Here is a 22,111-nt window from a genome sequence, read left to right as displayed (position 1 = left end):
TTGATTGTTTAAACAACATGGAAGTTTTACATAAATAACCTTCTATTTCAACCTCAAAAGCTGAACAAATCATTCTTTCATTATAATTAACAACCACTATATTTGTATTAAAACTTCATGAGAGACAATAAAGACTTTAATTTTCTTACAAACAGGATCATAAGATGACAATTATTTGCAATAATTTGTTAAAATGCAGTCTGCAATTTTATCCACCAATCTGAACACAGCCCAAAAAATTGTTCTCTCAACTAACAGGAATATTTAGAAAATAAACATAAAATGATAAATAATAACCAACCCACGGACACTTAAAACGTACAAACTTTTCGACTTGACTTTCATTCTTTAATTTCAAGCGCTGATTAGGTAGGTCTAAGGGTCAACGAGTTTTTGCCATAACATTTTCATATAAGGTCTCTGAATCATACCACTTGAACTGTCGAGATTACTGCTGAAAAATACTCTGTATCAATTCTTATTAAAGTATTGCACCATAATATGTATTAGATTAAATAAAAATGTTCTCTGCTATCCCTAAGAACAGAATAAGAATGGAATAGGGTGATTGTTGTATTAAATATATGGTCTTGAGCTAAATTAGTATAGGAAAATTCTGAATAAAGGATTTATACATAGTAAACAACAAACACTATGAAACAATGTCCAATGGTTGCGTATACTGTATAAACACACCCACGGACTTCGAGTTTGTTGACATAACTTGCCTTAGTAAACATTGCCTTATCAAGCAGATCAGCATGTATACAAATACGCTCCACCATGTCCACAGCATACACAAGCTTATCAGCTAACATGACTGATAGGATAATGCAAATAGGCGATATAGTCCCATATAAGCATCTGTATAAGTATTTCTTCCTTGTCAAAAATACATCAGTGCTCAACAATTTTTATCTAGCATTGAGTATTTACTGGTACATTATTATTAGCCCTTGAAAAGATCACCCGTTCAATAACATACAGCCGTATTTCACATTGGGTAATACCAATGTGTATGCTTATGTACTGCAGGAACAAGTTCGACTAACAAATATTGAAAACTCCCAACATCCCTGGGCTTTTTCAATAGCAGCGCATGTATATTGATAGATCAATGAGGAGTTTATGCACACTCGGTGACCCCTGTAACTCTATTGCTAGGCTGACGTCATATGGCATTGTTTTGCCAGTGGCTCATGCAAAAAAAATTCCACAAATTATGTCATAGGGAATTGTGATGTGATTGTAAACTTTGTGATGCAGGGTCCCGTTCCACAAAGCGATCGTAGGGCAATGACAGTCATAAGTCTATGTTGAAGAATGGGACTTACAATGGCTTTAGTTCTATGATAGCTTTGTGGAAAAGATGCCTTAATTCTAAGGTGAGCCGTTGTATGGTATTAAATTAATAAGTATCAACTTTTGACAAGTTTGAAGTATTAATTTGTTAAACTCAACTTCAGTAAGCTGTGGATTGCCTAGATGTCTGCAAATACACACACGACAGTAAAACTTTTTAACTGATTTTATAAACAGCAAGTAATAAATAACATACTAAACGAGATCCCGTGTGATACCATGTTTATGGATTTTGTGAATAGTTCTGGTATCTGACTCACTTTAGTTCTTCAGATATCAGAACTATTCACTTGTTTCACAAAATTGGCATTACAAGGGAGCTCGTCTAGTATTCTATATGTACTAACATTGTCATACACATTGCGTATTGATATTTTGGGGGTACATTTTTATCCCCGGGGTCCTGTCTATTGGGTACTTATTAAAGAGAGGTCTAGATAAGCTTCATATTTGTTTGTTTGTTTGTTGTTTAACGCCGCACTCAGCAATATTCCAGCTGTATGGCATATTTGTGTAAAATGTGCCAAATAAAATCAACATTACAAATAGTGGTGGGAGGATACACCGATGCATGTTTTATTGTAATAAAGAAGTTGTTCATCCATAAATTCTTATCCTCACTTACAAGTATTGTGATATGTATCGGATTGTGAGCAAGGTATCGTGATACGTATTGGATTGCAAGATGGTGTATCATCCCAGCCCTTATTACAGATGGACAAGAGCTATTTCAGAACCCTTGTATAACAACACTGTTTATTACCTATATGTATCCTTTTCAGCTTGGATACCTGTATTTCTTTATAGATCCTTATTGGCAGGCATTACACATCCACGAACTCAGACAATAACGCATGAGTGAGTGAGTGAGTATGGTTTTATGTCGATTTTAGCAATATTCCAGCAAAATCACAGCAGGGGACACCACAAATGGGCTTCACACATTGTACCCATGTCGGGAATCGAACCCGGGTCTTTGGCACGACGGGCGAACACTTTAACCACTAGGCTACCCTACCACCCCCACTAATGCATAAAAAAGACACTGCGTCTTGCTTATCATGCTTATTGGAAATTAGACGGGTATATTGGTGTAGAGTTAATGTGACATGTTCCACACTTTGGGCGGCACACAAACATAGAAAATAAAATTAATTAATTTTTATCTTGTTCATATGTCTGTATTCATGGTGTAAAAATACCAAATAGACTGGATTTAAGTAAATATAGACATATTGAATACCCAATGAAATCTATCAATACCCAATGTGAATGGTAACTTGTGAGTATATATTTAATGGCTAAAAATACTATCTGGAGCTATGTGTAAAGAAGAAACACAAAAGTGAACAAAAACACACAAAAACAACTAACCTACCCTAGTTTGGAATGGGAGGAAATAGGAAATATATTTTGAGTAGGTGGGGTGTGGCGGCTCAAATGTAGCCATATATATTGCTATTGCTGTTCACAGCGGCTGATGAAATACTATTTCTGATATTCTTTGTGACGTTAATACAACTAAAGTAGAGAATACTTGTTTCATTAACTGATGTTTACACTTTACCAGGTTACATTCTTTGCATGCTTAGAAACCTTGTGCTACAACTGCAGTCTGAACCAATGATGTCTGAGTCTACTACTAGTAATAGCCTGAACTTGGCACTTGGCAGCATTTTTAGTGCATCATGGTATATTTTAGTGTTATCATCCAGACTCTTATTAGCTTACTTTTATTAGCGTAACGAAGCTTACTAGACCTAATGGAAGTTTACTAGACACGGGCTTCAGAATAGTGGTTAAAGTCACAGAAGGCTTCTGTACTGCCTCTTCAACAGTCTTGCATCTTCCAAAGGCAAGGGAGTTCACTCTGACTATAAAAGTCCAGTTTCCACCCTTGCTAAACTAGACTGGAAATCCCAGTCAAGCTCCGCAAGGGTGGGAACTGGACTGGGCTGGGATTTCCAGCCCAGTTTAGCATGAATAGAAGCATATTCCCCAAGTCAAAGGCCGAATTAGGCTTGAATTTCCAGGCTTGATCATGTTGATTGTAGCGGCTATTACGAGTTATGTCCCTTCTATGTCCTTCCTATTGACAAAATCAGGTACCATCTATCATATCACTTGCATTTGCTTCAAACAAAATGGCGGCGCCCTGTCAAAACGATCTGATCAAAATTCAAGATCTATATTGTAATAAAATGGGTCTTACCCCGCAAAGTGCATCAAATCACTTGAGCACCTTGATTAAAAACATGAAAAGATTTGTAAATTATCTGTCGACGCCCAGTTGACAGTTCACATGCTTTGCAAAACCTGCAGTCAATCGAAACTTGCACATTGAAATCTATGTTGTTTACGAACCGGACATCTAGTTCGTTTCACGATTTTGATTTGACTATGCATAGACTCGTTAGTCCAGCCAAAATGTAACTCCGGAATTCCAGCCTAGATCAGCAAGTGTGGTTACTGGACTTTTTATAGACAGTTAATACCTATGCCTCATGAAGATGGGGTGGAAACTAAACTTTCAGGGTCAGTTAACTCCCTTGCCTCAGGAAGATTTTGAACAGTTAAAAAAGAATTGAAAGACATGCATGTTTCTTAATTGTCCATCATGTCCATATTCAGGATATTGGACAACAAATAGTGCATATTAACCTGCACATCAAGACACAATTCAATCCCTATAGGTCACACTGCCCAAATGTACCAGGAAAAATTTTCTCCAGCCTTAAGTGAAACTGACACTGAATACGCCAGACATCGCTGTATCTTCACAGTTCCCTGCAATCAATCATCATTTTCTTCTCATGTATTTATACTCCCCGCATCAGATGAAAGCGAACTTATCTACATGGCAAGTGCTCAAGACCAACTGGTAAGCAGGCTCCGTACCTTCACTTACATCATGTTCATGCACAAAGATTTAGGAGGAACTTTTTTCTGCCTCTGCGTGTGAAGTGAGCAATATGAAAAATGGTTTGAGGATTAGAGCGAATTATATTTCTGTTTGTATATTTGTGAAGAGGTTGTCTCTCGTGTGTGTTAATAATTGATGAATGATGCGTAATAATAGTTTGATTATTAGAGCGAATTACACTGATGCAAGTATATTTGTAAATAGTGATGTTTTAATGATAGATAATAACCGATGAGTGCCCGCTTAGGCCATCGAGACTACACAAAACAGACGTAGATATTAAGATAGAAAGATTGATAGTCAGAATTATGGTTGATTATCGATATGAAAATTGTGCCATCGATATTTCACATAAACTATTGGGATGAATTAAAGTATACATTTACCGAAATGGAGTTCTTATTGTCAATCATGTCAATACCTGAAGATGGAAAGCAACTATTATTGTTGTCTCAAATGTACACAAAGTAATCCATGAATAAACGTTTACCACTCACTCAAATATGTTCATTTCGTTTGGATTTTTTGCGTATTTGCTCACAGTCACTTCTCCAATAATTATTGATAATTGATTGAAACTCAGGTATGAAGGCCTGTAAATAATCAAGACAATTTTATGTAGTGAGTAACAATCCATGCCGTGACATCCAATCAACCATTGAGCCTAAACACCTGATCCATTAGACACCTCTCATGACCAGCAATGGGTGTTGGGGGCACCTGACTGTAGCCTTGGTCCCCAGGGTCCACCCAGGGATTGAATATAATGACTCATATTCCCGAGGCAAGGGAGTTAACTGACTATAAAAGAACCATTTCCACTCTCACCGTATTAGGCTGGAATTTTGTGGCTTAATCGTAGGGCCACCAGTGGCTATTACAAGTTATGTCCCTTCTGAGTCCCTCCTATTGACCAATCAGATTCCACCTCTCACATCACTTGCATTTGCTTTACAAAAATGGTGACAATAAGTCAAGACGATCTGATCAATAATCAAAATCTATATTGTAATTAAAACAGGTCTTTCCTCGCGAAGTGTGTCAATTCACTTGAGCACTTTGATTCAAAACATGAAAAGATTTGCAATATATGTGGCCACCCTGTTGACGGTACACATGCTTTGCAAATCCTGCGATCGACTGAAATCTGCAGGCCAGTCAACATGTTGTTTATGAACTGGATGTTGACCTCATTACAAGATTTTGATTTGACTATGCATAGACTCATTAATTCAGCCAAAAAATAACTCTGAAATTCCATCTTAGTTCAGCAAGGGTGGAAACTGGACTTTAATAGTCAGTTAACTCCCTTGCCTTTGGAAGATAGTGATGGCCATGACGATGAGGTTTGCTAATTTCTATCCATGCAATAATAGTAACTTATAATTGATATCATAACTGATGAGCTGGAATATGCTTAATGTGTGAGCATGGAGAAAGCAACTTGGAGCAAGGTGAGTGAATATCCCCAAGCATGCTCAGCAACAGCCTCGTACAGGTTGTTTCACAACATACATTGCCATAGTCTGAGTCAGTACATATTCCAGCTGCATATATCATGGTGGCTGTAAAAAAATGTCTGATACCACAATCAACACCATGAGGACGCATTATCTGCCCTGTCACAAACCATGTTTGTTTGTTGTTAAAAACTGCACTAAGCAACATTCCAGCAATATGACGGGGGTCTGTAAATAATAGAGTCTGGACCAGACAATCCTGTGATTGACATAATGAGCTGCATTGATCTACACAATTGGGATACGATGACAGGCATCAACCGAGTCAGTGAGGATGATGACCAGACGATCCTGTTAGTCGTCTCTAATGACAAGCATGGGTTGCTGAAGATCAATTGTAACCCACATTGTTCACGGGTCAACACACCATGTAACACCAGATTGTCATCTATGTTAGACCCAGGAGTTAACTATGATGACAATCTGGTGTTAGATAGTGGCACACGTTATGTAACACCAGATTGTCATTCGAGTTGGCACTTGGGTCTAGCTTTGAGTGCAGGGAACCGTTTCCACAAATATTTCCAATTTAGACCAATTTAGCAAAATCCAGGGTCTTTACGAAATAAACTTTTTCCCAATGAAAACTGAAAATAGAATACCTTGACATTCTCAAACAATTGTCAGATTTTTCATAATGCTTAACCATGTTAACGTATCACATATATTTTCTGTGGCCAAAACGTAAATGCTAGTTTTACTCTTTCGTTTTCCTATGACACAATTCATATATTTTGTGAAGCTTAACAGGAAGTTGCAAAAACTCTTTCCTGCTCTGCTCAGAGTGAAAAAGGAAACACGTCAACAACATGATAGCAACTATGATGATCAAGTGGACATTTATATATACCAAACAAATACTATTTGAGTATGTAGTTGCATGCAGAACAGCCTGCCATTAGAATTTTGTTTGTTGTTTTACGCAGCACTTCGCAAAATTCCACCTGAATGGCAGCGGTCTGTAAATAATCGACTAGGGACCAAACAATCAGTGATTGACATCATGAGCATCAATCTAAGCAATTGGGATACAATGGCATGTATCAACCAAGTTCCCGAACCTGACCACCCGATCCCATTAGTCACCTCTTACGACATTAGAAAGACAAAGGCAGTCTGCGACTTCAGACAGAGTTCCAATGCTCAAATCTAGCAGTCACAGATGCCTCATAATAGCACAAACTTGAAACCCTAGTGTCTCGTAAAAGTTTGCTTGCTCTTCTTCAGTCAGCTAAAATGTCCACATTCAGGGCTGCAGATATTTTTTCAGCATCAGGAGTCAGTACTCCTTATCATTTCAATATAGTAGTACTGGCAAAAGTTAAGAGTACACTCTGAGTACTGAATGGAATTTAATGGATTAATCTTGTATTTCATTTTATATATCCACTGCTCCTCTCATGCAAACAGTTCAGGAATCAATAATACTTCTTTCGTTGCACATGTAAGACTATTGTATAATGTGCACCCCCCTCTAGGGTAGCACTAGAAACGATGACTTACTGTTAAAATTGTATTTCCACTTCCACTAGGCATTGTTTTATATTGATGAGATTACGATTACCATGTGTATTTTCTCGTAAAGGGAGCTGGAAGCAGCAATCAGCTGTACACACGTTTTATCACATTGATAAATGTAAACAATATTGAATGAAATTTTTAAGAAAAACATTAAAATAGGTTACAAACTTATGTCCAGTTATAAAGTGAACTCTTTTTGCAACCAGACAGTGTAATTACATCATTAATTAGCGTACTTCAGGATGGATTTGTTGACATGTTATTTTTGGTGATACATGCTCACAGTAATTCTTTGCGTTGGGGACAAAAACATCAAAACTCATTATGGCGTGTATAATGCGTGTATAAGAAGTGTTAAATCACAATAAAAAACCCTCTTATTGAAACAGCCTATTTGATGGCAACATCACTGCAGACTTGGCAGAAGCTGACATTTTTAGAATAGTACTTCTTTTACAATCATTGTCGGTAGGCATATTTAAGAATATATGTACAATTATAGGCTAGTACAAAATGCAAAGTTGCGGATTTCATCAATCATCAAGGCTGTGTGGCGATACATTTCATGCAGAATAGGAATCTACAAAGAGAATGTACTTCAACATGTTCAAGTTTTGAGGACAACAGTTAGCTTGCTATTTGGTGCTTTTCCATATACGAATGTGACTTCATATTTTTTGCATCACAATGAGTGATATGACATCATAATAGTGACGTGCATTGTTGAACATAATCTTTGCAAGGCTTGCTTAGTTAGTAAAGACCACCATATTTTGTTTAAAGGCTGTTGTTAGTGATTCCATAAATTCAGATTGACAACCCACTCAAAATAGTTTCAATTACTGATATCATTATGATAAAAAATGTCACCCTCAAATTGAGTGTTGCACAGTGTACAATAACCAATAACAGTATCAGATTCACAATGAAGCCAGACACCACTCTTGTCTGTGACAACAAACACAAACTGATTGCAAACAATGTCAACTGACAACTTCTCTTATTCCTATATAATATAATAATTTCACAAAAAGATTGTCCATTTCATATTTAGTGTGTTTAGAAAAATCGTCCACTTGATGAAAATGGTCACATAATCTCACAGAAGCATTTGTTATCTGACTTTTCTGTGTCTGGCTTTTTGGGTTAAGGCCATAGATATTAATTCTCAAAGCTGAAAAATAAATATATTCTTGCTAAGGGAAAATTATCTAGATCTGGTAAGTATAACTATAAAAGTCATAATTATACTATTGAGATAGTCATGATAGCTGTTCAAATGTTGATTCGCAACTAATGATGCATTGATGGGTTGTCTACAGAATACATTCTGTGAACGAATCCATTCATCATGTACATATGAAATATCTAATCTAGACCAGATGTTTACTTCTTGAAACATGTACAAAAATATTGCTCCAAAAATAATTGAAGGGTGCAAGATGGTAGACACTTATGCCTCATCTTGGCAGTGAATCCTCTTGGGACAAATGACATGAGGACAATTTCATGATTTCTTGAAAGGACATTCGTCTACATCATTCCAAAATTTGAAAAAAACTTTTTAGGACATTTGGACAACAATCTGTAAACTGTGTCGAGGAAAATGAACCGATCTGAAACACAGATTTGCACTTGACTTTCTCTTTTTAATGCACAGAAAATGCGATCTGATATTGAAAATACAACAAAGTTCCATCGACTTAAAAGACAAGATAAACAACACACACTGTTCTCTGACGTCAACAGAGAAAAACATACGTTATTCTGTGTAGTGTCAAGCAAGGTTTATGGCCAAACTAGAGACAATGTTTAGACTAATTGGCGATATTCATTGTCTCCCTGTACACAGCATGAAGTTGGTTTCAAACCATTCATGGCTAATGGAATGTCTGTTTGTCATTTCAACGATAAAACAAATATATAAGTGTTGAAAAAATTTAAAATTTGAGATTTTAAATATGTCGTATGTCAACATTTCACGTTCATAAACATTCGGCTTTAGAAAGCTGTAGGTACCTACCATGAAGAGATCGAACGTTGTCAATTGTCCCTTTACTTCTGCAAAACACTGTCGTCTCACAGTGAAATTATTTATGACAAATATTTCAAAATTAACAAATAACAACAATATTAAAGACATTTACCATGTAGTAGGAGGTGCCACTGTCAGCCGCCATGTTGGATATGAGAGCCGCACTTCGCTCTCAAAAAGCCGGATAAAAGGTATTTATTCTGAATTTCAGTCCAATTCCAAAGAACAGACACTTAGTACATCCGATATTGGTACTTCTTAGGATTCTACTTTTACCGATTAAGATTAAATTTCCTTGATATGACAACTTTTTGTCACCTTTTCAAGCGACAGTTTCGTCTCAAGTAAGCTGACATTAACAAGGTCATGTGCTTGATATTATCCAATCAGACTGAGCGTAACATATGCCTCTCACAAGTGCTTGAAGCGCATTACCAGATCATTGATTGGCTATCGAAGACTTCCTCAGTTGAAACATACAAAAAGTGATACATATCGTCAAAAGACCAAACAAAAAAACAAACCACAGAAAAGTAAAAATATCATTAAAAGATTCCAGTATTTTTTTACGAATGGTTATTTGTGGCATCTTCTTAATGGCAATTGGCGGGCGAGCTCGTGCAAGTAAAATTGTAGTATTGTTTATTTGTTGTTTAACGCCGCATCAGAAATATTCCAGCATAAAATTGTGTCTCTATATATTTAACACTAAGTCTAATGATATCAATATAGGTAAACTAATGTTATCTGGCAGAGCATGTAAGATGTGCTAATATCACCAGAATTAAAAGCATATAAATATATGAGGAATTGTTTCATTTCAAACACAATAATGCAATCAGAATCACCGCCAATTCATCCCTTTTGACTACAAATAATTAACTTGTGGCCAATGTATGTTTTCTTTGCACCGCATAGCGAATTACAGAAAATCACTACCTTACTGCATGAAATTCTCATGGGAAATACTTTTTGTGTTTGTTTGTGGGTTTTATTTTGTTGTTGTTGTTGTTGTTGTTGTTGTTGTTGTTGTTGTTGTATGTGGACGTTTACAGAATTAAATACAGTTGACATCATGGCCAGAACTTGTAAAACTTATCAATATTTAGAGAATAACTATCGAGCTTCGAGTAATTAAAACAATTGTGAATTATATGTTCCGAGTGAATAAATGGTGTAATTCGCTAGAACTTGGCGAGGTACAGATTATCTGTAATAATCGAGTGAGTTATACTATATATTACTCACTTCATTTTAGGGAGAAAATGAAGAAAACATGTATGAAATGGGTTCTATGGGATCGTAGGTCTGCTCTCTGATTGGTCAATCTTATGGTGTCTTTAGTTGTCCTACACAGTGTCATCTGTGGTTAGCAGGAAAATATTTGGCAAGGTGTTGGCGGAAATGTTTTCACTTCGCGGTATCCTTATTGGACGTGTAACAGATGTTATACTTTGGATAACACTTTCTGAGTAAAGTACAGATTCGCGTACTTTTCTGGGTTGAGTCCCGTCCGGGATTCGAACCCACATTGCATGTCATGTCGAAATGAAAACTTGACACAACTTTCAACCGTTGACGTGAAGGATCAAAGGGAGACTACGTTTCAAACCTAAGAGGCCAAACCTTGTTGACATTTTTAACTATAATCTTTATCAATAAAGCCACGAACGTGATTTTTTAAAGTAATGTCCCTGAACATCACAATTTATGATAAAAAAACCAAAACATTGTCGAAAAACGAATTTCAGAATTGTCATGTAAAATATTTGAGGTGGGTGTTTGAAACTCCAAGATGGCTGTCACTGACGTAAAAAAATCATAGTGAGATGTTGTCACCCCAGGTGGTGACGCTTTATAAAATTGGGGGTCTGGCTCATGGAATAACGGTATATGGTATCACATAAAGCCAGTAAGAACCATCTTTGATTTGTACTGACGGTATACGAGATTGTTTGTTTGTTTATTTTTTGTTTAACGCCGCACTTAGAAATATTCCAGAATACAATTGTGTCTACTTTGTACGACGGCGGTCTGTAAATAATCGAGTCTGGACCAGACAATCCAGTGACTGACATCACGAGCATCGATCCACATAATTGGGATACGATGACATGCATCAAAAAAGTCAGGGAGCCTGACCACCCAATACCGTTAGTCTTCTCTTACGACAAGAAAAGTCGCCATATGGGATTGAAGTTCTGCTCTTTGATTGGCCAGTCTCACTTTAGGGCATGATAATACTTGTTATAACAGCTGCGCATTTACTTACATTATAACCGGTGAAGATCCAGGGTTAGAATTGGTCTGAAGCAAGTCACGCTTGTCGTAAGAGGCGACTAACGGGATCGAGTGATCAAGGCTCGCTGAGTGGTTTATGCATGTCATCTTTTCCCAATGCGTGGATCTATGCTCATGATGTCAATCACAAGATTGTCTAGTCCAGACTCGATAATTTACAGACCGCCGTCATATAGCTGGAATATTGCTGGGTGCGACGTTAAAAACAGACATTGGAGATATTCGCCTGTATTTCGAATTCCAATTTATACAACAATGTTTTTCAACTAATTTTTTTTCAAAATGTCTTTGTATTCTTTACAAAGATGGGAACGATTGGATCACTAATTAAACGAACTCAGTTCAAATTCCTTCTTGAAAAGAATAATACTTTTATGTTGTGAGAATTTAGTTGCAATATTTGTTTTTACACCATGTTGATGTGTTCTTGTAAAGTCGTGATATCATCGAGAGCTTTTACGGCCGAAATAGTTCTTTGGCTATGGCTCCGTCTTTTGGCTATTAATACCTTGTGCCTTTGTCTTGTCATGATTATTTCGCCAAACCAACTTGAAGCACTTATTTTGAAAATTATTAATGATATTTTTTGGTAAGTTATATATTGAAGGGAAAAAAGATGATTAAGTTCTGGTAGAATAAGGGGCTTCAATGCCGTACTTCTACTGAAAGGCGTTGGCACTTTTTCACTATAATTACTTTTAATAAGAGGCGACTAACGGGATCGGGTGGTCAGGGTCCCTGACTTGGTTGATGCATGTCATCGTATCCCAATTGTGTGGATTGATGCTCATGATGTCAATCACTGGATTGTCTGGTCCAGACTCGATTTTTTACAGACCACCGTCATATAGCTGTCAGCGAGCATTGATCACCCGATCCCGTTAGTCGCCTCTTACGACAAGCGTGACTTGCTTCAGACCAATTCTAACCCTGGATCTTCACCGGTTATAATGTAAGTAAATGCGCAGCTGTTATAACAAGTATTATCATGCCCTAAAGTGAGACTGGCCAATCAAAGAGCAGAACTTCAATCCCATATGGCGACTTTTCTTGCCGTAAGAGAAGACTAACGGTATTGGGTGGTCAGGCTCCCTGACTTTGTTGATGCATGTCATCGTATCCAAATTGCGTAGATCGATGTTCATGATGTCAATCGCTTGATTGTCTGGTCCAGACTCGATTATTTACAGACCGCCGTCATATAGCTGGAATATTGCTGAGTGCGGCGTTAAACAACAAACAAACAAACAAACAAACAAAACTTTTAATTATCTATTCAAGATTTAACTAAATTATATACTAGTACCCAAATGTGAGAATAGTCGTTGTTCCCAATCCAATTTCCATTGTGAACGGCATCCTCATTTTTAACTCTTTTAGAATATAGAATTATAGATCTACTTGAGTTTATTTTGAGTCATGCAGCCAGGGTTCTCTGCCATCTAACATGCATGTCGTATCATTTGCGAATTGTTTCAAAAGATCTTCGTCATCACCTGTTTGTGTTCCTTTGATATGATTGCTATTCCTTATATTTATTATATAATATTATTTGCAAGTATTTCTGCGCAAAGTGTAAACAAGTACGGCGAAAGGGGATCTCCTTGGCGACAACCCCTCGAAATATATGTACTGAAGAAATTGGACCCAAACACCTTTACCAGAACACAAGATTCAATTCCAATGTAAAAGCTTCTTACCCATTTACGAATATATATCCCAAAGTTAAAATATGCTGGTGTCATCAATAAATTCCATGTCGACAGTTCAGTTGTCCTTTTAAAGTCGGTGAGCAACAACACACCTGGTATATGACTCTCTGTGTGTTCCATCACCGCCATAAACAGGTTATTTCTCCAGTATATTTCCCAGACATAAACCTGTATGATCATCTTTATTAACCAACAAGCTACGAGTAATAGCGGATTATCTGTCCCGAGTGAATTAATGGTGCCTTTGCCAGGCGATAATCCGTTATTCCAAGTTTTGGCTAGGCTATTACTCTTTGACATATTAAGCGAAAATGAAGGGAAAAAACGTATGAAGTGTCAACACTAAAGAGAAACTTCACTGAAGATGACGTAATGTTATGAATTTGTAGGGGGCACGGGTGGCACCGATTATGTTTCTAGGTTTGTCAGCCCCATACTCGTGCTCGTGGGTTTCACCAAAGTGGTAAACGTCTGAGACTTGCATCACTTTGGGCTTTCCTCACACATTAAGCTGCACGCCGCGATATAACTGTAATACTGTTAAAAGCGGCGTTAACCCAACTCACTCACTCACTATGAAATTGTGACGTCATGAACACTGGTTGACATGTCTCATTTTTCTTAAATGGGAAGCACTGTGACTTCATATGGCTTCAATTGATCAATCATCACTGAGAATAGCTAAATTGCGCGTGTGCAAATATCCCAAATTTATTACACACAATCATTTTATCCTTAATGGGTAATACGTGCATTTTTACAATACTGTCCAGTACTTAAAAGTAGGAGACTGCTATCCTTACATTCAATATTTTATAACATTAGATAATTAGTTGTTTCCAAAATGAGGACTACAGTACTTTTTGTTTATTTGTTTAACGCCGCAATATTCCATCTATATGACGGTGGACCGTAAATAATCGAATCTGGATCAGACAATCCAGTGATTGACATCATGCGCATCGATCTACACAATGGGAATACGATGCCAGGCATCAACCAAGTAAGTAAGTCACCGATCCTGACTACCCGATCCCATTAGTCGCCTCCTACGACAGGCGTAAGAGGCGACTAACGGGATCGGTGGTCAGGCTCGCTGAACTTGGTTGATGCATGTCAACGATCCCAATCGCGTGGATCGATGCTCATGATGTCAATCACTTGATTGTCTGGTTTAGACTCGCTTATTTACAGACCGCCATCATATAGCTGGAATATTGCTGAGTGCGGCGTTAAACAACAAACAAACTAACCAACCTACGAGACGCATGTAATGGCCTTCAGCAACCCATGCTTGAGATACTCATCACGTATCTTGCCTCGCCATTTCTGCTGCATGCTTCCTTGTCTCCCTGATGCAGCTTGAAGAGTCTCCCTCAATTGCCAGTATAACAAGTAGGCAGCAGAGGTTCTGTCTCGCACAATGTCAAGCTTATCTATCCACACCTTATCAGCAGTAACGTATGTATTATTAATGTCCTAGAATGGCTTTGCAATAAACAAAACAAATGTTTAAATGTTTACAATTAAGATGATTAATACCAGCTGAATTTTCAACCCATGCAAGTTTTAAATTCAAATTCACAACCACCGTAAACACTGGGTAAGGTATCTCTGATCCTGTGATAGATAAAAAGATTCACAAAATATTTAACAAGCGATGAATCGAAAAGCTTAAGTGCTCACAAAATACGAGAAAACACCCGCCTGTGAATGATAGCCGAACAAATACGTTTACTATAGTGACGGGCCGGCGGGGTAGCCTAGTTGGTAAAGCGTTCGCTCGTCACGCCGATGACCCGGGTTCGATTCCCCACATGGGTATACAGTGCGTGAAGCTCATTTCAGATGTCCCCCGCCATGATATGCTGGAATAGTGCTAAAAGCGGCGTAAAGCTATACTCACTCATTCACTATAGTACCGTATGTATCCAGACATTGGTGAGAGTCTTTCTTTCTTGGTGAAGCGCCATCAATGCTTTACATCTAATAACAGAATTCTAGACATCAAACACGCATTATAAAATCAGTTCATTATTATATCAAAGCTTATTGAACGTGTTTTCTTACGAAACAGTCTTTACTGGTCTAGTGTTTAAAGTGCGACATTCAACGTACAGGTACAGCGAGCTGTGATGCATTGATCTCAGTATGACTGCGTTCAGAGTTCATCCCTATACAATATGCAGACATTGTAGTATCTTACGAAGATATGTGTCATCTTTTCGTTGTGTTGGTGTCAATCTCATTAAAATCAGATCTTATATGCATCTCATATGCGTATGATGTGTTCTCCCCGTATGATTTATTTCAAAAATCAATGACGGTGGCCTTTAAATATATTGAGTCTGGACCGGACAATCCAGTGATTGACAACATGACTCCCCGAACCTTCGGGGTATGATGACACGCAAATAAACAAATCACCGAGAATGACCACCCAATCTATTTAGTCGCCTCTTTTTAGTAGTATAAGGCGCCGCAATGCATTTGCAGAGTTGCGTCCCTTAGGCTATCAGGAACTGATCAACGCTGGTTCGAACAGTACCTTCATTTTGATGTTGATATGGCGTTTTTTTTCATTATTATTTGGTTTACGGATCCGCTGACGTTAAAATCAGGAAAGTAGAACTAAACAATTCTCAACAAAGAGTTTTTTTTTATAACCGCCAAGTCTGAAAACCCCATTTAGCCATAAAACATATCGCAAATTGTTTTCATGGATGTAACCACAAGATAGTAAACTCAACACAACAGCATGTTTAGATAATTGTTCAGGATCCTGGTCGTCATGACATTGAATTATAATGTTGTTTTTAATACCTAAATGAAAGTCCTTTTTCTTCTTTTTTTCGACCACCGACTTCAAGCCTCAAGACAAAAAACCCGTAAAGCAACTGGTTAAAAAGGGGCAAACATCACTGTATCAGGATTTCGTCAGCAAACATGCATGCCGTTACATAACTGAAAAACTGGTTTTGATAATTTTTCTCGCCGTGTTGGTTGCGAGATGCGTGAGTTTTCAGGTATGCAACCCATGCTTGTCTATACATGAGGCTACTAACGGGATCGGGTGGTCAGGCTCGCTGACTTGGTTGATGCTCGTCATTGTATCCCAGTTGCGTAGGTCGATGCTCATGATATCAATCCCTGGATTGTCTGGTTCAGACTCGATTATTTACAGTCCGCCGTCATACAGCTAGAATAATAGTGCGGCGTTAAACAACAAACAAACAAACAAATCCATTGTTCAAGGTGATGCTGTATTTACCTATATTAGATCCTGTGCTTTAAAACTCGAAATACAAAATTCTGTTGCTTGAAAATTCGAGCAGATACTGTATGGCAGCAGTCGATTTTATGCATTGACCCCATCGGTAACTGTTAACAAGATAACATATATATTATCCTTTGTATGCGTTCAGAGAGCATAAAATAGAATACAATTTTATGGTCTCTGATGTTATCAAAAGTGATATAATATTTCTTGTAAGAATGCTAACACTTTAACATGCATATCAACTTTGCAAAAAGGATTTTTTAAATATTTTTATCCCAAAGACCCGCTAAGTCGAAATAAGTTACAATCACACGAACCACACCCTCAGGTAGTCGAAGATATTGGCGGGAAAAACTGCTCGAATGAGTTATGTGTAAATAATTCATATTGTATTCTTTGACAATAGTATAAGGGAAGCAACTACTGTTGGGCATGGTAGCACAAAATCGTGTTTACATGTTCGACTTGCATACTTCTCGACACGACGATGTCATGCTCTGCACAAATTTACATTAGAAGGGAGGTAACCCATGTCGGAAAGAAGTGATTGTTTCCGAAGTTTCTATCTTTTCGTGAGAACCGATTGAGTTTACGTCAGATTTGGAGGATCGGAACTATATTTATGCACAATGTGTGGTAGAACCGCTTGGTAAGGATATACATACAGCTGTCACTGTAAGACAAGAGATGACAATATTATCGAATGTCGTTTGAGCTTTTTCAGCGTCGCCTAATTTCGTTACAAAACACAACAGTGTCCCTGGTACTGTCTGTGTGTCACATGGCATTTCGTTTCACAGCGTGCTACATTGTATGATAAAGTTCAACAAGATTTACTGTCACCATAATAATACTGATATTATCAAATACACAGGGGATAATAATTGTTGACTTATTTATGTGCGTCTTTGACACCTCAAATACGATACTTGAGAACAACCCATGAAGAATTATTCTTCAGCAACGCATGCTTGTCAAAAGAAATGACTAACGGGATCGGGTGGTCAGGCTCGCTGACTTGGTAGATGCATGTCATCATGGACACTTAATACGATATTTAGGGTCCATGATGTCATTGTGTGGACTGATGCTCATGATGTCAATCACTGGATTGTCTGGCCCAGACTCGATTATTTGCAGACAATGGTCATACAGCCTGAATATTGATTATGTTGATGAGTGCAGCGTTATAAATAAACAAACAATCAATCAAACAAACAATCACAACTGTTACAAAATCTTTATAAGTAGCTGAGGAAAATATAGAATGACATGACAGCCACATTGTATTCCGTGTCAACATGTGTGGAAGGTGTGTTTTCCTAGTATGTCAATTAGCACTGTTATTTAGGAAAATAACGTCATTGGTCAGCGGGTCATATCATTCTAACTGTAGTTCGACTGGTGAGAAGCTAAAACCTCTTGTCTGAGAAACCTCATTTTAAGAATATGAAGACTGGCATGCCTCCCATTTATTTAAAAGCCAATAAGAAAACCTGGATGAATGCAGCACTCTTCACTGATTGGCTGGAGAAGTTGAATATGCAAATGCGCCAAATTAATTACATATGTGAATTGAACATGTGTGCCGATGCCAGACCTTAAAACGTGATAGAACAACATGTTGGTTGTCTGGGATGTTTTTTCCTTTCATGTTTCAGACTGTGCTGAAAACATTTGAGACTACTGACCTGTACATGGCTCTTTGCATCTTTTACAGTAGATTTTTGTGTCATATGGATTTTTTATAAGTTGAGATAACTGACCAAATAGAATTTTGCAAGACTCAAACTTGAGACAAGTGGCTAAAGTTGCAGACTGTTGTTTTCATTTGAAATTGACAAACGGAGAAAACCGACACTGGTTGTGCATAATGCTAGTATAGAAAGAGTTCAATATTGAGATGCTAGAAATGCATAAATATGTTTCCTTCCATTTTTCAGTGCTCTTGCACCTGATGACATTGTAGGTAAATGTACCTATCAACGTCGGTCGTCGGGGCAACGTGAGAAGCCAGTTTGGCGGGACCCCCCAGGAGGCCAGAAGTACTACCCCTCACACAACATTGCCCCAGCCTCACACACGTAAGATCCCTTGTGGTCAAGTCACTAGTACCATCATTTCCATATGCACCACACTTAACATTCAAGGTTACTGTGGTTCGTGGTCTGGGACCAATTTATTGTCCAGCCATTGTGTCGCTTTATAAGTGAAATAATCTTGAACGCGACGTTAAACCCCATTTCACCTCACAATCTCCCCAGAGGTTGTAGGGGCATGGGTTGTGTCCCTTTGGCGTTCCAGAAACTTATGATCATAGGTTCAAATCCAAGATTCGCCTTGATTGTGTTTCTAGGTCTGTCAGTCCCGTGAGTTTCACCAAAGAAGGAAATGTCTAAGACCTGCATCACTTTAAGCTTTCCTCCCACATCAATCTGATGTGTTGTGGTATAACTGAAATACTGTTCAAAGTGGCATTGATTAATGTTAATGTCTCTATTACTGGGGTAGTACTGTTAAAATGATGTGAGTATTAAAATCTGAGTAAAAGTCCAGTTTGCTCCCTTGCCGAACTAGGCTTTACTTCCAGAGTTATGGTGTGGCTGGACTAACGAGTCTGTGCATCATCCAATCAAAATTGTGCAACAAACTAGACATCTGGCCAGGCCTCAAAGTTGCGACTAAAACGGTCGCCAATGCGACCTAAATTTGAGTTTGTCTACTGTCTAAAATCCAGAGGTGGCCAAAGGACTACCTTGAGAAATATCTTGTTGCGACTGAATTCTATTGCTACACATCTGTAGACACAAATATAAATAACAGCTGATCTTGGAAAACACATCTGCTAATAATTGTACTCGCAAACAATTCCTCCTAAAGTTGACAAATACATAAATATTAATCTAATTAGTACATTATTTTAGTTGACAATGCTCATTGGATAAGCAAGGATATACCTATATAATCTAGTATATAAACCCTGGCAAAAACTACGTACATGGCATAAAACGATCTGACCCTGCATACACTGAAGTTGACAGAAGCTTTATCTTTTCTCAAAAAATATAAAAGTCAGAAGGAATGCATGCATAGTCAGAAAGAAATGCGAACATTTAGCGACTTGTAGCGTAACCATTGAGTCTTATTGTTATGGTTATTGTCATTATGTCACATGACTAACCACAGCTTGGGTAGTCCTGTGGGTACCCGGGTCCTACTCAAGACCACCCGATCCGAGTACCCGAGTTAGATAATGTACACCCATGTACACCCATGTACACCCACTAGCTTCCCTGGCTGGGAGACACGTGAAGATCCGGGGTAGTATAGGTCTTCAGCAACTCATGCTTGCTGTGAATGGCAACTATGCTTGTCATAAGAGGCGACTAACAGGATTGGGTGGTCAGACTCACTGGCTTGGTTGACACATGTCATCGTATCACAATTGCTTAGATTGATGCTGATGATGTCAGTCACTGGATTGTCTGATCCAGACTCGATTATTTACAGACTGCCTTCATATAGCAGGAATATGGCTGGTGCAACGTGAAACAACAAACAAACAAAGCAGGCCTGGACTTGTTTGTTTGAAATGACAGTGATAATACCGTTAAAATGCAATTTTTTCCAGACCAGTTTTGCTGTCGAGCAAGCACTATGGGGGTGAACTAGAGGGTGTGGCCGAGCGTGTGATCCAGCCAATGAAGTGGGGCCTCACCCCGGCCTGGCACAAGGGGGACCCGTACAAGATTGAATATGAGACCAACAACTGTCGTGCTGAAGGCATGCTGACCAAACGGACGTTCAAAGTACCACTCGAGAAGGGGCGCAGATGTGTCATTCTGGCAGAAGGGTGGGATATGTGTTATTGTGTCAGAAGGGTGGGATATGTGTTATTGTGTCAGAAGGGTGGGAGGTGTGTTATTGTGACAGAAGGGTGGAATATGTGTTATTGTGTCAGAAGGGTGGGAGGTGTGTTATTGTGACAGAAGGGTGGCAGATGTGTCATTCTGGCAGAAGGGTGGGAGATGTGTTATTGTGTCAGAACGATGGGAGGTGTGTTATTGTGGCAGAAGGGTGGGATATGTGTTATTGTGGCAGAAGGGTGGGATATGTGTTGTTGTGGCAGAACTGAGAAGGGTGGCAGATGTGTCATTCTGGCAGAAGGGTGGGATGTGTTATTGTGGCAGAAGGGTGGCAGATGTGTCATTCTGGCAGAAGGGTGGGAGGTGTGTTATTGTGACAGAAGGGTGGGATATGTGTCATTTTGTGTGGCAGAAGGGTGGGAGGTGTGTTATTGTGGCAGAAGGGTGGCAGATTTGTCATTGTGTGTGGCAGAAGGGTGGGATATGTGTTATTGTGGCAGAAGGATGGCAGATGTGTTATTGTGGCAGAAGGGTGGGAGGTGTGTTATTGTGGCAGAAGGGTGGGATATGTGTTATTGTAGCAGAAGGGTGGCAGATCTGTCATTGTGTGTGGCAGAAGGGTGGGATATGTGTTATTGTGGCAGAAGGGTGGGATATGTGTTATTGTGGCAGAAGGGTGGAAGATGTGTGTTTTTGTGTGTGGCAGAACGATGGGAGGTGTGTTATTGTGACAGAAGGATGGGAGATGTGTTATTGTGGCAGAAGGATGGAAGATGTGTTATTGTGGCAGAAGGGTTGCAGATGTGTTGTTCTGACAGAAATGTGTTGTTCAATAAAACGTTTCATTCTTTTTTTCAGATTCTTTGAATGGAAAAGGAATGAGAAGGTGAAGCAGCCATATTACATCTACTTCCCTCAGTCAGGTGGTGAAGGAGAGGTGAAAGGTCAGATATTCCATGTCATGTCGTAAATAGGAAATACAGTGGTCCCTCGCTACAACGCTACCAATGGGGTCCAAATAATTGGTGGGCGTTATAGACGATGAGCCGTTTAACTGAGGCGGAGGCGGAGGCGGGGGAGCGCGCTCGGCCAATCTCACGATCTTCGCCTTGTCTTGCACATTGCAATGATACAAGTGATTTACCATTCATAGTGTAAAAATATATATCCATTATGTTTTTGCCGTTTGTTATTATTTACAAGCCTTAACTGTCACATTCAATGTGAATGTAGTCTACTTACATGAAAATATCGATCGATAATGGTAGTAACAGACGCTATGAGTGAAGAGCCAATCACAATTCATTACACAAATACAGAGTGTTTCAGTGGCATTGATTGGTCATGTTGCTTAAAATACGGAAAACGAGAGTTTTGACCAGCACTATGCGCATTCATACATATTCATACAAATATAGATACACATTCAAGCCAGATTAATTAGTTCGATACGGTTACTTGATCCGAATCAAAAGGAATGACCGCCGTGTTGTGACAGCAACATGTGAGTTGACAGTGTCGCCTCAGATTGGATTGCCCACTAATTAAGAATATAAACTTCGCTTGTGGTTCTCTTTTATTGCATGCATGC

At 38.6% G+C, this 22,111-nt stretch overlaps 2 protein-coding genes across 3 annotated transcripts in view; one reads left to right on the top strand and one right to left on the bottom strand.

The window, feature by feature from the left end:
• LOC124148987 (serine/threonine-protein kinase N2-like) overlaps positions 1-9,737 on the bottom strand; it is an 89,068-nt gene extending 79,331 nt beyond the window's left edge. The window contains exon 1 of the mRNA XM_046520311.2: positions 9,474-9,737. Coding sequence (XP_046376267.1) covers positions 9,474-9,506 — 33 coding nt within the window. The 5' untranslated portion in view covers positions 9,507-9,737. The remainder of the gene's footprint in view (positions 1-9,473) is intronic.
• LOC124148989 (abasic site processing protein HMCES-like) overlaps positions 1-22,111 on the top strand; it is a 37,371-nt gene that overhangs the window by 6,171 nt on the left and 9,089 nt on the right. Inside the window, exons 1-4 of one of the 2 annotated variants that reach the window (XM_048389391.1) lie at positions 17,176-17,303; positions 18,598-18,738; positions 20,286-20,507; positions 21,379-21,464. In XM_048389391.1, coding sequence (XP_048245348.1) covers positions 17,284-17,303; positions 18,598-18,738; positions 20,286-20,507; positions 21,379-21,464 — 469 coding nt within the window. In that variant the 5' untranslated portion in view covers positions 17,176-17,283. Of the gene's footprint in view, positions 1-17,175; positions 17,304-18,597; positions 18,739-20,285; positions 20,508-21,378; positions 21,465-22,111 lie in introns of those variants that run through there. The other variant, XM_048389392.1, reaches the window with a different exon arrangement.

This window comes from Haliotis rufescens, unplaced genomic scaffold (genome assembly GCF_023055435.1).
Source record: "Haliotis rufescens isolate VD_foot unplaced genomic scaffold, xgHalRufe1.0.p SCAF_8, whole genome shotgun sequence".
Lineage (NCBI taxonomy): Eukaryota > Metazoa > Mollusca > Gastropoda > Lepetellida > Haliotidae > Haliotis > Haliotis rufescens.
Note: the sequence above shows the minus strand (reverse complement) of the source record. Positions and strands in the feature narration are given on the sequence as shown.